The 12633-nt window shown below is 37.3% G+C and overlaps 1 protein-coding gene across 3 annotated transcripts in view; it reads right to left on the minus strand.

Annotated features, from left to right (window-relative positions):
• Positions 1–12633, minus strand: part of Rspry1 (ring finger and SPRY domain containing 1) — a 52040-nt gene that overhangs the window by 30897 nt on the left and 8510 nt on the right. For 2 of the 3 annotated variants that reach the window (XM_052167151.1, XM_052167153.1), the window contains one exon: positions 4632–5130. In XM_052167151.1, coding sequence (XP_052023111.1) covers positions 4632–4978 — 347 coding nt within the window. In that variant the 5' untranslated portion in view covers positions 4979–5130. Of the gene's footprint in view, positions 1–4631; positions 5131–9364; positions 9515–12633 lie in introns of all 3 variants that reach the window. The other variant, XM_052167152.1, reaches the window with a different exon arrangement.

The raw sequence follows: 12633 nt of genomic DNA on the forward strand, positions 1-12633 counted from the left end.
TGCTTAAGTATCTATTACCATATGAAAATATGACAAAATATGGTTTTTCAAAACTTTCAAGCATATAAAGCAACACTCTGTAGCATCCAGAAGCAGTTGTAGATTTACATATGGCCTCAAATATAATATTGAAAGAAAAAAATTTAAAAGGCTTGTATAATTATGTACATTTTAAAGTCCACCCCCAAACCTTTCTCTATAGATAGATCAATACAGATGCAAGCAAACGTAAGCTTGAAACTGGAACACTAGAATGACTGATTACCTACTGATACAGTGGGTGAAGCAGAAAATAAAATCAAGGAAGAAGAGAAAGATAATAGAATAGATCAGAGGCAGCAAACAACAAGGAAGAGGAGTATTGTAATTCTATGAGGAGGTACATAAAGACTACAAAGACATCCCTGTGTTCAGAGAAGATAAATGCCCCAAGAAGAAGAAAGAGAGCAGACATTTCTGGTGGCAGATGGAAAGTAAGCCAGAGGATTGCTGAGCTGTAGGTTGGGAACTGGATGGAGGGCTGGGGTAATAGGACAAAAAGCTTCATCTATGGAAGGGTGAGGAACTTGCACAAAGTACATCTGGGGAGCAGATCTCTCTTAAAAAAAGGAGTTAAGAAAGTGAGATGACAGGAGCAGGAGAGATGGCTCATCTGTTAAGAGGCTGCTCCTCTAGAAGACCCAGGCTCAATTCCCAGGATCCACACGGCAGCTCACAACTGTCTGTAACTCCAGTTCCAAGGGATCTGTCACACCAGGCATGGATGGGGTACACATTCTGCACATGTAGGCAAAACACCCATCCACATAAAACAAAAGAAATAAATATTAAAAGAAGAAAGATGACAGTTTGAGCTACAAGTGGGATAAAGTACAAGTCTTCAGTTACTTATTTAAAAATTGGCAAAACAAAACTTATGTTGCAGGCCCTAGGTATTTACAAAGTTTCAATAAGGTTTACGTGGAGACTAAGGGACCATGCTAGCCTTTTTGAGTAAGCACAGCATAAAGGCATATATAAAAGTGGGAGAAAACTCAGAAGGAATCTGTAGATGTATGATGACATGTGCTTGCAATTGAGCAGTTTAAGAGACAAAGCAGGGGACTGGAGAGATAGCTCAGTGGTTAAGAGCACTGACTGATCTACAGAAAGAGTTCCAAGACAGCCAGGGCAACACAGAGAAACCCTGACTTGAACAAACAAAAACCAAAACAAAAAGACATGAAAACAAAAGAGACAAATAAAAACCAAGAAGCAAACGTGAAAAAAAAAATTCCAAATATACATAAAGAGAAACTGAATGAATTAGATGAGAACACTGGCAGACTCCTGTGGTTTTACATGCTTGTCCTCTGGCATTCAGAAGGCTGAGGCAGGAGGAAAATCCTAAGTTTGAGGTCAGCTTAATCTACATGCCAAGACTCTCTCTCAAAAAGGGAACAGGGGGCATATACACATAGGAAAAAATATTGAAAGATTCCAATACCAAATACCAACTATCAAATACATATATATGTACGTATATATATGAATATATGTATATGTATATATACATATATATACCTATATATATATATGTATATCTATATCTCTATATAAAAATAATGGCAGAGAACTTTTCAGAACTAAAGAACAAAATACAAAGGATTAAAATTAGGCAGCCACCACAACAAGAAAGCTGGGGCTGGTGAGATGGAGCAGTTAAGAGCACTGACTGCTCTTCTGAAGGTCCTGAGTTCAAATTCCAGCAACCACATGGTGGCTCACAAACATCCGTAATGAGATCTGATGCTCTCTCCTGGAGTGTCTGAAGACAGTTGCAGTGTACTTACATATAATAATAAATAAATCTTTAAAAAAAAAAAAAAAGCTGGGCCGGGCAGTGGTAGCACACGCCTTTAATCCCAGCACTTGGGAGGCAGAGGCAGAGGCAGGTGGATTTCTAAGTTCGAGGCCAGCCTGGTCTATAGAGTGAATTCCAGGACAGCCAGGGCTACACAGAGAAACCCTGTTTCAAAAAACAAACAAAAAACCTGGGTATAAACGCATGTTGCAAATAGGCAATTTATTTCAAAATGAAGTTGTAGATAACTAGAAACCAACAGCATAAAAAACTCCATAGCACCTCTCTGCTATGATATTGGGGGCCTGCTGCCTTTTCCTATCAGTTGCATTCCTTCTGGAGTAAGCAATCAAGAGAAGACAATGAGAACCACATTTGCATCTGTACCAGATTTAGATGTGTTCTTTGTCCTTTCCTTTGTCTGTCCTTTGTAGTTCTCTGTACTATTTCATCTTAACAATCTTAAGAACTTTCTAAGTTATAAATTATCCTTTAGTATCTTCTGAAATCAAGCCACAAGACTGGGGAGATGGCTCTGTGGTTAAAGCAGAAGTGTGAGGACCTGAATTTGACTCCCCATAATCTACATAAAAGTCTGGTGCAATAATGCAAGTCTGCAGTCCCATAGTCCTATAGTAAGGTGGCTGGCAGAGATAGAAGTCCTTGAGTCTGCAGGCCAGCTAACCTGGTGCTGGCAGTGAGAACAACAAAGGAGACAGGTCTCAAACAAGGTAGAAGGTGAGGACAAACAGTTGGGCTGTCCTTGGACCACCTCACACATACCTATAGCAAGCATATGCCTGCACTCACACACACACACACACACACACAATACAAAAATAGAAAAAGAATAACAAAATATAATAAAATCAAACTATAAAGCTCGGTCTCCCTTGGAATCCCAGCTACTCTAGAGGCTAAGACAAAAAGATTGCGAATTCAGGATCTGCTTCGGCTACATACTAAGATCAAGGTCAGCATGGGTAACTTAACATTAACAAATACAAAAAGCAGTGGTGATTAGTTCAATGGTAGGGCACTTGCCTAGTATCCACAGGCCCTAGATTCAAGCCTCTGTAGTTGAGACAAGAAAAAAAAAGTTACATATCCATGTTTATGAATTGTCTGAATTCTGTTTTGTTATCTTTACAATATATACATATGTTTTATTTTTCAAATTATCATTCCATGGAGACAGGTTTAAGTATAAGTTATCTTATTTCTCAAGCATCTAACTCTTGACTCCCCTTACCGCCATGTGTTTTCTCTGTATAGCCCCAGCTGTCCTGGAACTCACTGTAGACCAGGCTGGCCTGGAATTCACAGAGAACCACCTGCCTCTGCCTCCTGAGTACCAGGATTAAAGGCTTGCAACAACACCATCCAGTACCCTTGCCTCTCTTGTGTTAACCATAAGCTTAATCAACAAGGATACTTACAATTTATATTTGCTTGAAACTTGGGAACTAAGGCTTCTTTCCACCTTGCTTTTATATCCTTAGACACTTGCCTTTAAAATACAGCAGTCTACTAATTAATGTTGTGGTTTACTTCCTTATTTGGAAAAGATAATTTTCCATTATAATTCTGTAGGATGAAGGATAACTTTTTAAAAAAAGATTCTTCTTTTGTGTGTATGTTACTAGAGGATTGGACCTGGTAAAGTGCTACATGGATATTAGGCAAGTACTCTAGCCACTGGGAAATATCACTAACTCCCAAAATTATTATTCTTGGAGATCAACAAATACTTCAGTATTGTGTAGAAAAGGCCAATATAGCTCTATGGCTTTGTATATTTTAGGTATAGAAGAATTCTTTTCTTACTAATTTTAAAGAAATAAACAAAACTGTCCTTTTTATTAGTGTGAATATTAAATACCTATACATTTTCTAGTGGGGCATAAGGTAAAAAAATGTTCATAAAATGACTGCTATGTTTTAAGCATTTCTTTTTCTTTCTTTTTTTATATAAAGCACTACACTAGACCATTTATACAAATTAAACAAGAATAAAAATTCTTATTAAAAAAGGATTAGAAAAGTACTTTGCTAAATGTCATAAAATTAATATTGGGCCAGAATCTGAATCTAGGTCCATCATGGTCTAAAATGTATACACTTATTAAATAACCTTACACTGGACTTTTTTTCAGTCTGAGCAATACCCTTTAATTTCACTGTCATTCAAACTGAGATTTTGTTTTTAGACAAAGCAGGAGAAAGAGAACATAGGCCCAGGTGTGCTCTGTCATTTCAACTTACAATTCCTCCAAATGGATCTAAGAGACTAAACAAGAAATAATAAAATAGGAGAAGTTAAATTCTTGTTGCCCATTGTCCTTCACTGCCTACAGAAGTTGCATGCCATACCCTTAGTAAGACTATTCATCTTGAAGATATGGTCAGCAGAACAAATAGGCAAGCATAGCAATTAATCTTCAAGAAAACATTTCCTTACTTCCTACTTAAGCAAGTAATATAGACTCACTCCATAATTACTGTACCCCCTCATAAAGATCATATTTTCAATCAGAAAATTAAATCCAAGTTTTCTGTACAGTTCAAAATAAGTGTTCAAAAATTTCCAGACAGGAGTAGAGGGCAGTACGAAAAAACACCAAACCTTATTTACTCTGCCATCAAAGAAGAAATAAGTATTTTCTCTTGACCTATGAGCACAAGACTTGGAAAATATATCCTAAATGAATGGAAGGAGTCCAAAAGTGGTGGTCCCTGGCAGAACATCTTCCATGACACTGGAGGCAACAGTAAGTCAGATACTTACTTATCGACTAGAGTCCGTATTACCGCCAGTGTGTCCAGCACTAACCCATCCACATTTTGTTTCTTTCTCCTTGGCTCATGAGGTCCTCGGCCTCTCCTTGGAGGCCGGACAGGGTCCCGAGGTTGGCTCCTACTGTCAGCAGTAGGGACTGCACTGTTCTCAGCCTGTTGCTGGTGGGTGTCAACATTGTCTTCTGCTCCACTGTCATCTCGACAGATGCAGGAATTACCCATAGTAGTAGTACCTGTAGTCCCCAATAGGTGGGCTATGTGCTCCTCAAGAGTCAACAGCAGACCCTGACCAAGGCTCCTGCTTGCTAAGAACACAGCCCAACCAAAGACAATCATTTAGATAGTTTTCAATTTTCCGAGTACTGCTTTCATAATGTAGAGTTGAACTTGCATCTTATTCATTTTTAACAACTGAATGCTAGAGAAGGTCAAGCAGCTCATTTCCAACATTATCAACCACTGGGAATGCTGGCCATCCACTGGCAGTTCTACAAGAGAGGAAAAGAGAAAGGAAATTAACAGAAGGTCTTGACTATTCAATCATTCAGATTGCTAGTGTAGTTTCAATGACATTCAGATTACAATGAACAATCACCCTTGGATATCCTTTTAGGGTCCCAATATAACGGTATCTTTGGATAATACAAATAACAACAACAGTTCCTTTTAGAGTAAAAAAAAAAAAAGATTGTTCAGTATGTGTATGATATGTATGGGTATAAAAAAAGTCCATGCTACAGCATCATAAGGAGGCCATAGGAAAATGTTCATAAGTCAATTCTCTCCTGTCATGTGGGTCCCAGGCACTGAATTCAGGTCACCAAACTTGCACAGAAAGTGCTGTACCTCCTAAGCCATCTTACCAGCACCAACAACTCCTTTTTACAGTCATTACATTATATAGTTGATTGCTAAGCTATATCCTTATAAGCCACAGGAGTTCTAATCAATGTTTAAAAAACATATATGTAGTTTTTATCTCTACAGAAATACATTTGACAAATTTGTGGAACATTTTTAAAGGCTCCTTCTGTGATTAAAAAAAATGAATCATATCCTTTTTTTAAACATATAGGACAATTTAATGTTTCAAATAAAATATCTAATTACAGATGTCTGTTGTTTAAAAAGTTATGATACTAATATCATAGCTGCTGTGTAATAATAAAAGAACGTTTCTCTTCAATGATGGAAACTATACTGATTTTTAAAGGAGGATCACTCAAGAATTTACAGAAGTCAAGGCTGGGAAATGACTCAGTGGGTAAGACCCAAGTTCAGATCTCCAGTACCCACATAAAAGATTGATCAGGGCAGTATGTGCTTGTAACCCAGCATTGGGAGCCAGATCCTGGTAGATACCAAGGTGCCAGATTAGCTAAAATGGCCAGCTTCTGATTCAGTAGAAGATTCTATCTCAAGAAAGTAAAACGGAGAACAAGAGAATCCCATATTCTGCTCTGGCCTCTACATATCCACAGAGGAAATATGCACATGTAACACACACACACACACACACACACACACACACACACACACACACACACACACAGAGAGAGAGAGAGAGAGAGAGAGAGAGAGAATATTTATAGAAATCATGCAAGTGGTTGTAGACAAAATTTTTCTATTACATAAGCAAGACTGTTTAGAAAATTGTATATTCATAATGAAAAGTTACATTCTTTACAATGATTAGTTTGTTGCTAGAAAGCTAAGAATAAAATATACTGATTATCTCTGCCAGAAAACACTCTGAGTACTTTTTGCCAAGCACCAGGGACTAGAAGGATAAAAGCAGGGAAGGCATAGTCCCCGCACTCAGTGAGTCCATGGATGGTTAGTTTCATCCCACATAATGTGCTTACCATCATAAATGATAGAAACAGCTCTTCATTTTATCTGAGAACATGTGATTAGGTTCTGGAAAAAAGACTTGTAAGTAGGAGAGAGAAAAAAGGATGGTAGCTAAAAGTAAAAACAAAACAAAATAAAAACTCCAACAAGAGGCTGGGTGTGCTGAAACACCCCTTTAATCCCAAAACTCAGGAAGCCAAGGCAGGCAGATCTCTGAGTTTGAGGCCATTCTGGTCTGGTCTACAGATCAAGTTCTAGAACAGCCAGGGCTACACAGAGAAGTTCTATTTGGGAAAAATAAAAATAAAAACAAAAACAAACAAACAAAAAAGGAGATGAGATTTTTTTTTCTTTAAGGTTTGAGGGCAATTTTATTAGAGGTTAAAAAAAATCTAGAGCAGGCAAACTTGTGAATGTATACATGTAGCACACACACACACACACACACACACACACACAGAGACAGACAGGTGTACATAATTTCACAAAGTACCAGAAGGAGAATGGAAGTATGGGAATAGAGAGATATTACTGCCCTCAGACTGTTTTCCTTAAACCAGTGAGGCTGCATTTAAAATTTGAAGCTTGTACTTAAAAAGGATGTAACTGAATATATAGGTAAGAACATGACATAAGGACTCAGCTAGAAATAGATTTTTAACATAAAACACATACTAAACCCAGAAAAAGTTGCATAACATTCCTATTACTCTGAAGGCCAGGGCACAATTCTTCCTCCAGAGAATAGATAATCAAGTGTTTTCTGTGCTTAAAAGAATAGAGAAAGAAACAAGAAATAACTTTACACAGTTAAAAGGTTTATAAATTTTGCTTATATATTTTTATATAAACATTTTAGATAAATATATAAAAATATATCTGTAAACATATAAATAAAACATATATAAGAGCCGGGCAGAGGTGGCGCACGCCTATAATCCCAGCACTCTGGGAGGCCGAGGCAGGCGGATTTCTGAGGTTCGAGGCCAGCCTGGTCTATAGAGTGAGTTCCAGGACATCCAGGGCTATACAGAGAATCCCTGTCTCAAAAAAAACAAATCCAAAAAATCAAAAACCAACCAACCAAACAAAAACATATATAAAAGAGTAGTATATTTGTAAATATATGAATATAATATACATAAAATATATAAATATATGTACGTAAGATATATTTATAAATATCAATATTTATATAGTTTTATAAACTGCTAATTTCTGAAAAAGACCAAGTGACACTTAAGAACGAATGCTCTAAGCTAGGCCTAGTAGTACATGCCTGCAAATTCAAGCACTCAGGTGGCTGAAGCAGGAGGATTATGAGTTTTTAAAGGCCACTGTAGATTATATAGCAAGATTCCGTTAATGTGTGAGCTTGAGTATACACGTTTGCCTCTTCTTGTCTAATAACCTTTGTTACACATCTGCTTGCTTTTATACCGATTAGGCACTTGGAAATTAGGTTTTCCTTTCTATCTGAGGCCACAAATACTATTCTTTGGATTTTTTTTTTTTTTTTTTTTTTTTTTTTTTTTTTTTTTTTTGAGACAGCATCTCTGTAGCCCAGGCTAGTCTAAATTCAGCATGCAGGCTGGGCTGGCCTTGACTCAAAGCAATCCTCCTTCATGTGCCTCCTGAATGCTGGGGTTACTAGTGTACGATACCAAGCTCAGTAACTTCCTATGCTGTATACACAGAGATATCTAACTAAAGTTATAGAAATATACTTCAGCTAGCAGGGCAATGGTGGCATGCATCCTTAATCCTAGCACTTAGATAGAGGCAGCCTGGTCTACAGCGAGTTCCAAGAAAGCCAGGGCTATACAGAAAAACCCTTTCTTGAAAAAAAGAAAGGAAGGAAAGAAGGAAGGAAGGAAAGAAGGAAGGGAGGGAAGGAAGGGAGGGAAGGGAGAAAGAAAGGGGTGGAAGAAGGAAAGAAGGAAGGGAGGAAAGGTAGTCAGGCAGGTAGAAAAGACAGAAAGAAACTTCAACTTTTAAAAAGCTAATTTTTTAACACATTGTGATATAAACATCTATTGCTAGATCTATTCGCATTTTGAGAATCCCGAAAGAGAGTGGTTCAAGATTCAACACAGATGAATTCCTTAAGAAAAGGCATCAAAGGACCCAAGGAACTGAAGAGGTTTGCAGCCCCATAGGAGGAACAATAATATGTACCTACAAGTACTCCTAGAGCTCCCAGGGACTAAATCACCAACCAAAGAGTACACATGGAGGGACCCATGGCTCCAGCTACATATGTAGCAGAGGATGGCCTTGTCAGACATCAATGAGAGGAGAGGCCAGAGGTCCTGTGAAGGCTTGATGCTTCAGTGTAGGGAAAGGCCAGGACAGGAAAGTGGGAGTAGGGGGGTTGGTAAGAAGGGGGAGGAAGGATGGGATGGAGGTTTTCGGAGGGTTAATGAGGAAAGAGGATAACATTTGAAATGTAAATAAAGCAAATATCTAATTTAAAAAAAAGAAAAAGAAAAGACATCATCCCTATAGAAGTGCTAATTCTAAACTACTTTCTCAGAATGGTCAGAGCCCATGAATGTGTTCCACATTGCCAGAACAGAAAAGATTTCATGGGCTTCTTTAATGCTCCAGAGTCTTTATACACCATCAGTATGGAAAGCAGAATGGGACACAAGATACAAACAACACCCTCAGTCTAACCAGAAGCATTAAGTGGGGGAAGCCATACCTGAGCAGGGGACAATCTGGCACTAAAAATAACTTAAAATGATCTCAGAATGTCAAAGTAAGCTTAAGTCCCAGGAAACAAGGACCTGAAGGAGACAGAACAAGTCCTATAAAAATTACAGTTTAATGGCATCAGACATAAAGCTATTTAGCATAACTTACAAGAACAATATTAAGGGGCAGGAGAAATGGGTTGAAGGTTAAGAGCTCCTTTTGCTCTCCCAGAAGAGCCATATTTGGTTCCCAGCGCCCACCCAGCCGCTCATAACCACTTGCAACTCCAGTTCCATTGAGCCTGGTTTCCAAGGGTTCCTGCAAGCGACATGGTGCACACAAACTTGTGCAAGTAAATACATATAACAATAAATCTTTTAAAAGAGAAAAAAAATGTCAAAAGTGCCTATGATGAAGGCAGCTTGTTGGGTCGCAAATCTTAGAGTTCATTCTACCTAAAATTATTTTCTTAAGACTTGTATAAATACAGATTACTTCCTTAATGTAAATTTTTAAAAATCTCAATAATTTTTATAATTTCAAAGTAATCAAAGATATCCTATACATGCAGGTATTTTTAAAACCTGATTAAGTTTGAAGTGACTAGGGGAAAATTAAAGGTTTTTTGGTTTTTTTTTTTCTGAATTTGAAATCAAGTATTCTTTGGGTCAATGTCTCCCAAAAGAGCTATTTTCTTAAAGAATTCAGAAAATGATGTTTACTACAAGTTTGCTAGGCACTATATATTTTTGAGGGGGTGGGGTGAGGTAGGCAGTGTAGGGTTTGTTTTTGTTTTTTTTTAAATATTTTTATGCAGGGTGATGGTGGTGCATGCCTTTAATCCTAGCACTTGGGAGGTAGAGGCAGGTGGATTTCTGAGTTCGAGGCCAGCCTGGTCTACAGAGTGAGTTCCAGGACAGCCAGGGCTACACAGAGAAACCCTGTCTCGAAAAACCAAAAAAAAAAAATTATTTTTAATAATCTCACTAAGATGGCCACACCCAATGTGGCATTGAATTCCTGGCTCAAGTGATCCTCCTGCCTCAGCCACCAAGTGGCTTTGACTGTGGACATAATGCTACCAGTCTAGTGAAATGGATTTTTAAAGTTTCAATGATTTTAACACTAGAGATACTTTTCTTTCTTTCCTTTTCTTTATTTTGTTTGTTTTGTTTTTTCAAAGCAGGCCTCATTATATAGCTTTGGCTGTTCTGGAACTCAGGTTGGCCTCATACTCACAGAGATGCTCCTGCCTCTGCCTCCCAAATGCTAGAATTAAAGGTATACACCACTATACCCAGCTAGAGACTTTTTCTTAACAAAGCCATAATGACCAGGTATGAGGTAGGTGGTAGGAGCTACAAAGTGTTACACAGAGGATCACTCATGAAACATACAAAGAAAAAAGAAGAACAGTTAGCTTTAAACATCATGAAATGGCCATATTCTTTAGGATTATAGCCACGGCACATGCATACGCAAAGTATAAATGCCTTCAGACTACTTCAGTATTACTAATGCTTAGCTTCTTTCTTAGAAATGGGAGCTACTCATGACATATTTACACAGCAAAGAAGCTGTGACTACTGATTGTTTGGCCACCAAGGCTAAACAATTATACTTCAAACAACTTATGTTTTTTCTTTAAAGAAAATGTGTTCTCTCCCCAAAGACCATTGTATCAAGAAAGTACCCTCAGCTACATATGTTACACAGGCCCAGGACATCACAACCAGAGAGCCCTGGGTACAAGCCTCAGCTCTGCTATACTCACTGGCATTCACTCCAAGGAAACTGACCATGTATACACTTTACAAGAGGGAAGAAGGGACAATTCTTACCTCATAATAACTCCAAAGAGTCAGAATCCTTTCCAGGATGTGGCCCACGCCTGTGACTACTTAAAAGCTCCCCAGGTGATTCTGACGGCCCCAAGTCTGGAAGTCACTATTAGTACCTATCACAGAACCTGCCATCTCTGAATGAATTATCAGATAAACTAAACTACTAAATGGTGATTCTTGTGAAAGCAAATATGTCAATATTCCTTTCCAGAAAAATAAACAGATTATTTTTGAATGGAGATGACAGTCAAAATAGTCGTTAGAAAATTGTGGAGGTAAGGGAGGGCTCAAATCTGCATATATGAAAATTTCATAATAAACACTTTAAATGATGAAAAACAATAAAAATAGTTTCATGTAGTATTTTCCATTAAATATACCCTATGAAGCACTGTAGCCTGCTTATGGGCACTATTATCCAGAGTTGAAGACCAGAGATTATGTAAAGGCAATGCATTTTTAATGCCTATAAATTTCAACATTGTCTTCTTACCATTATTTCATGAAGTCAATTTTAAGACCAAACAGAAACAAAAACAACTATTGTTATCTGTAACTGAAGCAAACCTCAAGTGAAACAGAATTACTGAACACCAATGTTTAATATTAGTAGGTCTTTCTAACCATTAATAGCAACAATTTAAACCATCACTCTTAATTACCATTTTGCTGCAAGATGATAGACAATACAGCATTCGCAAATATGTGTCTTTAAAGTGAGGCATTTTTATTAAATCTGTACATTTAAAGTTTTCAAAATTCCTATGAGAAAAAGAAAAAGAAAGAGAAGCCAACAAACTCAGTAGATCTTTGTAAATTTCATGTTAAATTAGTGAGAGTCTGGTATTAACTGTCTCACTGCCAGTAAAAATAAATAAATAGATAAAAAATAAAAAAGTAAAAAAAACCAAAACACCACAAGCCTCTACTCTCAAACCTTACCACAGAGGTTCTGGCCAGCTGGTCTAACCCTCTCTAACAAATGGTTCAGGAAGTAGTGATTCATCTCTTCAAATATTTGCTTGCATTTAGTTATTAAGCTCATCACTAATATAAGAACTTGCTTTTCCCTGAGAAGACTTCAGGATTATATTGTCAGGAATGGAGAAGCTGGTTAAATGAATGATCATAAGGACAGAAAACAAATCATCAGGTCCAAAATACCAACTATTGTGATCTTACTTCATCATTACAAAACAATGTTACAAGATATAGGATGTGCTCTAGCTCTTCAGCCCTCAAGGCTAAACCGAACAGCATGCAAGACTAAATTATATACTGTTTCAGTGATTTTTCTCTCATTAGAAAATGTTTTTGGATTTTCTCTCAATACAATGTGTCTCGAACAGCAACTTCTGGTATCATCTTTTATTGTCCTCAACCAAGATTTTATGATGAAAACTTTCAAGCATATAGCAAAAGAATGAATTCACTATAAACAGTATCTATATATAGATTATCTCTATATATGGCACTTATAGTCTTTAATTCACATTTTGTATTTGCTTTATTACGAATTTGTCCATCATTATATCCTCACCAAGGCATCTACATCTTGAAAAATGTATTTTGAAGTTAACTGTATACTTCAGA

This window comes from Apodemus sylvaticus, chromosome 21 (assembly GCF_947179515.1).
Source record: "Apodemus sylvaticus chromosome 21, mApoSyl1.1, whole genome shotgun sequence".
NCBI lineage: Eukaryota > Metazoa > Chordata > Mammalia > Rodentia > Muridae > Apodemus > Apodemus sylvaticus.